Here is a 3,889-nt window from a genome sequence, read left to right as displayed (position 1 = left end):
TACATTCAGAATGTGAAATTATAACTTCATAACTATACATTCAGAATTACACATCTGTAACTTCATAACTATAAATCCAGAATTGCATAACTACACATCCATAATTTCATAACTATAAATCCAGAATGTGAAATTATAAAATTATGCACATATGTTTACGTAACTAACGGCAATCGAAAATAATTTTATTTTATTTAAAACGACGCCGTTTTTGCATCCGTGTGCACCTTGCATGGTGCACACAAATGCACAACATAATTATAGTTGGCCTGAGCCACATGGACCGACCCATGAAAGCAACTGGATCAAGGAAGCCCAAGAAAGATATAGATACGAAGCAACCCAAGAGTTTGTCGATTGAGCCTCTTATTCCCAATATAATTAGAATTGGGCTCATTATTTCTAGTATAATAAAATTATGTTTTATTATATAACTAGGACTCCCAATATGAGGCAGTTTAGAATTCTTATTCCTTGCAGGGCTCTAGGTCCAAAATATGTATAAATAAACCTCTCACATAGAGGAATGGGGAGAACTCTGGGTATTCACAAGAAATATTCATTAATACAAAGTTCATATATTCTCTCCATATATTTTTTCTTATATTTCTCCTATATTATCGTTATCCTCTCCTATATTCTCGTTATTCTAACGATAATGTTGGTCTGCCGTTAACTGCCGAAAAGTCATAAAACCAACATCCTCTTCTACCACTAGAATTGCCTCTTCAATTCACCTAAGATTTGCAAGCTTTACTCTAGGGCTACATCTTCTAATTATTGATATGGTCGACAAAAATCTTTGAACAAATATGGATCATCACAAATGGTGCGATCTATCTTTTATAGAGAATCAACCATTAATCAATAACCAAACATGGATGTTAAGTATATGGATGCTAAGTAATCTATATAATTATTATAATGCCTTCATTTATTTTAAAATTACAAGTAATACAGTATCTAATATGAGAATTTGCAATTAAAGGAATTGGTCATCATGCACTTAACATGTATGTTCCTAGGCCAGATCTAAAACCAAAATAGAATTGAAATAGAATTACATTAAAGTAAGACATTTTTCATTCATTATATTCTTCCTCATTAATTCCTCATTTGCATGGCATCGTCCTCTCTGACAATTGTAACCTGCAACACCATATTATTCTCCATTTGAAGTGGCAGGAACTCACAAATACACCTATCTTCTTTTCCAACAAGGTTCAAATTGCACAGGTTTCTCCACCCTCCAGACAGCCATGTTCGACCATCACCCCAGACAATTACATTTGCTATCCACTCCCTGCCTATCATGTCACGTAGAGTGACGGTTGGAGGTAATTCAAGATTGAAGTCCTTAATGATTTCTCTTGGTATATACTGCAAATCCGATTCAATCCATTAAAACTCATGTACATACGTAAGTAATTGAGAAACAAGCTAAGCTAGACACACATAATGAACAATATATATATATATATATATATATATATATATATATATATATATATATATATATATATATATCATCTTTCAATTCATTCCTCCCGCATCAAGAATATAATAGATTGATATCTAGAATAATTACCAGACTGGCAACCCTTGTTCGTCTAATTTTGGTCACAAAATAAGGATTCTCAGGTTGAATGTAACGTCCCGATAGAAAAAGATCTGCTCCGAAATAATCAGGAATATTGCTTTTTTTCACACTAGCATCTCTCTTGGATCCACCTAATTAAAATTAAAAAATTAATAATAATAATAATAATAATAATAATAATAATAATAATAATAATAACTCACTCATAGAATAGACAATGAGAATTATTAAAACTAACTCGTTTGTGCCATTTCCAGTAATGGATCAGATCAAAACTTCAACGCTTCAACCTCAACCTATCAAGAAAGAAAACATTGTGAATGGAAGTACCAAAAGTTACCTAAACACTACATAAATATCGAATTGTTCAACATAATCTGAATCATGTTATCAAATTCAAGTAATCAGTACCCAAACAATACATTTATATTGAATTGCTAGCTGTAATCCTACTTATCTCATCAAATTCAAGTAATCTTCCTAATCCGTTTTTATCATGACCCGATCCGTCTCACGGAAATGGATTTGTGAGTCGATCTCACACAAGATTTATCCTCATTCGAAATATAATTTAATATAATTCCTAAAATTCAAGTTCATCATAATTTCCAATACATAATTATTGCATAAAAATACAAAAATTACCACCAATTATGAACAAATAATTCAAAACAATTTAAAAATATTTAAAACAATTCAAAAAATTAAAATAATACCAAATTTTTTTAAAAAATAAAAATAAAAATAAAAACTCACAATGAAGAAGGAAGGTTGTGGTGGCGGCGGCGTTGGTAGAGTGGCGACAGTGGTGGACGGCGACGGTGGTAGTAAGGAGGAGTTGAAGTAGAATTAAAAGAAGGTGATGGTGGTAGTAAGGAGGAGTGGTGGACGGTGACGGTGGCCGTGAGGAGGAGAAGAAGAATACAGAAGTGGTGGTGAGGAGGAGAAGAAGAGAGAAGAACAAGAAGAAGAAAATGAAATGTGACAATCTTCTAGATAAAAAATGGATATATACAACCGCGGGGGAAGTAGGTGGGTGCGTCTAACTCACGCAACCATATCACCTATTAGAGCATCCGCATCAGTTGGAAGATTTGGGGGAGAATGTAAGAGTGATTAGGAAATAGAATGTGGGAAGGGGAGGAAAAAAAAACCCAAAAATGATTTTTTTAAAAAATAATAATAATAAACTAATGGCGTTGGACGCCCCACATGGCAGTAGCTGTGCGCGAAACGCACACAGCAAGTGTTGTCTTAACATTTAATTCTCTTCATTGGCGTGGTAGTTGCTGTGCGCGAAACGCACACAACAAGTGCTGTCTTCACATTTATTTCTCTTCCTTAAGGAAGAGAAATAACTCACCATTTGCCCAAAAAAAAAAAAAAAAAACACTCTCTCTCTTCACCTCACTCCTCCAACATGGCATTTCACATCAAAAGTTGTAAAATAACTCCTCATTTGTGTCATTTTCACGTTGCAAACCCTTTTAACGTTACTTCTTTTGCGTAGTAGTTCTAGATTACGTAGTAAATTAATGACACAACATCAATTTTAGAAATCTGATGTTGTATGTCATTTAAGAAATAATGAAATGGCGTCAAATTTTTGAAAAAAACTGACATGTTTTATTTATTGTATCAGTTTTTTTACATTTCTCTTTTAAACAAATAAATAAGAAATAGCGATAATTTTTTTTTAAAATCCACGTCATGTCTCTTTATTAATTTTTTTTTTAAAGATACAATGTTGATTTTTTTTTGAAAAAACAATATCGTATCTATTTATTAAATTTTTTTTAAAGTAGATACGCTGTTGGTTTTTAAGAGAAAGGGACATCGTATCTTTTATTTAAATTTTATAAAAATTATAAATTTAAGGGTCAAACTTGTCTTGAGACCATCTCGGATCCTTATAACTTATAAGTATTGGAATTTTCCTTATATGTAATGTTGACAAGTATTTGTTTCTATTAAGAAAAATATAATAATACTTTGAAATCAAAATGTATAAGTGTTACATTACACAATCACAAAATTATTTAATGGTTTTAAAGAATATATACAAATTTTCAATTACTCTTCAAGAATATATGCATTTGATTGCACTATAAACTTTCTCATATATGTATGAGTTGTACTTTAAAAAATATAGTAATACACATTAATTAGATGACCATAAAATTTTCTCGTATATAGTTTATTGAATATTATTATTATTATTATTATTATTATTATTATTATTATTATTATTATTTAGACACAGACACATTTAGAATATTTCTATATAGA

The 3,889-nt window shown here is 31.0% G+C and overlaps 1 protein-coding gene across 1 annotated transcript; it reads right to left on the bottom strand.

Moving 5' to 3' along the window:
• Positions 1-1,076: 1,076 nt before the first annotated feature.
• Positions 1,077-1,886, bottom strand: LOC109165956. The gene is made up of 3 exons (XM_019314870.1): positions 1,839-1,886; positions 1,589-1,731; positions 1,077-1,380 (listed from the first exon to the last, which is right to left on the bottom strand). Exons 1-3 carry the CDS (start codon positions 1,849-1,851, stop codon positions 1,105-1,107), a joined length of 432 nt encoding a protein of 143 aa, XP_019170415.1. The 5' UTR covers positions 1,852-1,886; the 3' UTR covers positions 1,077-1,104.
• Between the last annotated feature and the right edge of the window lie 2,003 nt (positions 1,887-3,889).

This window comes from Ipomoea nil, unplaced genomic scaffold (assembly GCF_001879475.1).
Source record: "Ipomoea nil cultivar Tokyo-kokei standard unplaced genomic scaffold, Asagao_1.1 scaffold3071, whole genome shotgun sequence".
Classification (NCBI taxonomy): Eukaryota; Viridiplantae; Streptophyta; class Magnoliopsida; order Solanales; family Convolvulaceae; genus Ipomoea; species Ipomoea nil.
Note: the sequence above shows the minus strand (reverse complement) of the source record. Positions and strands in the feature narration are given on the sequence as shown.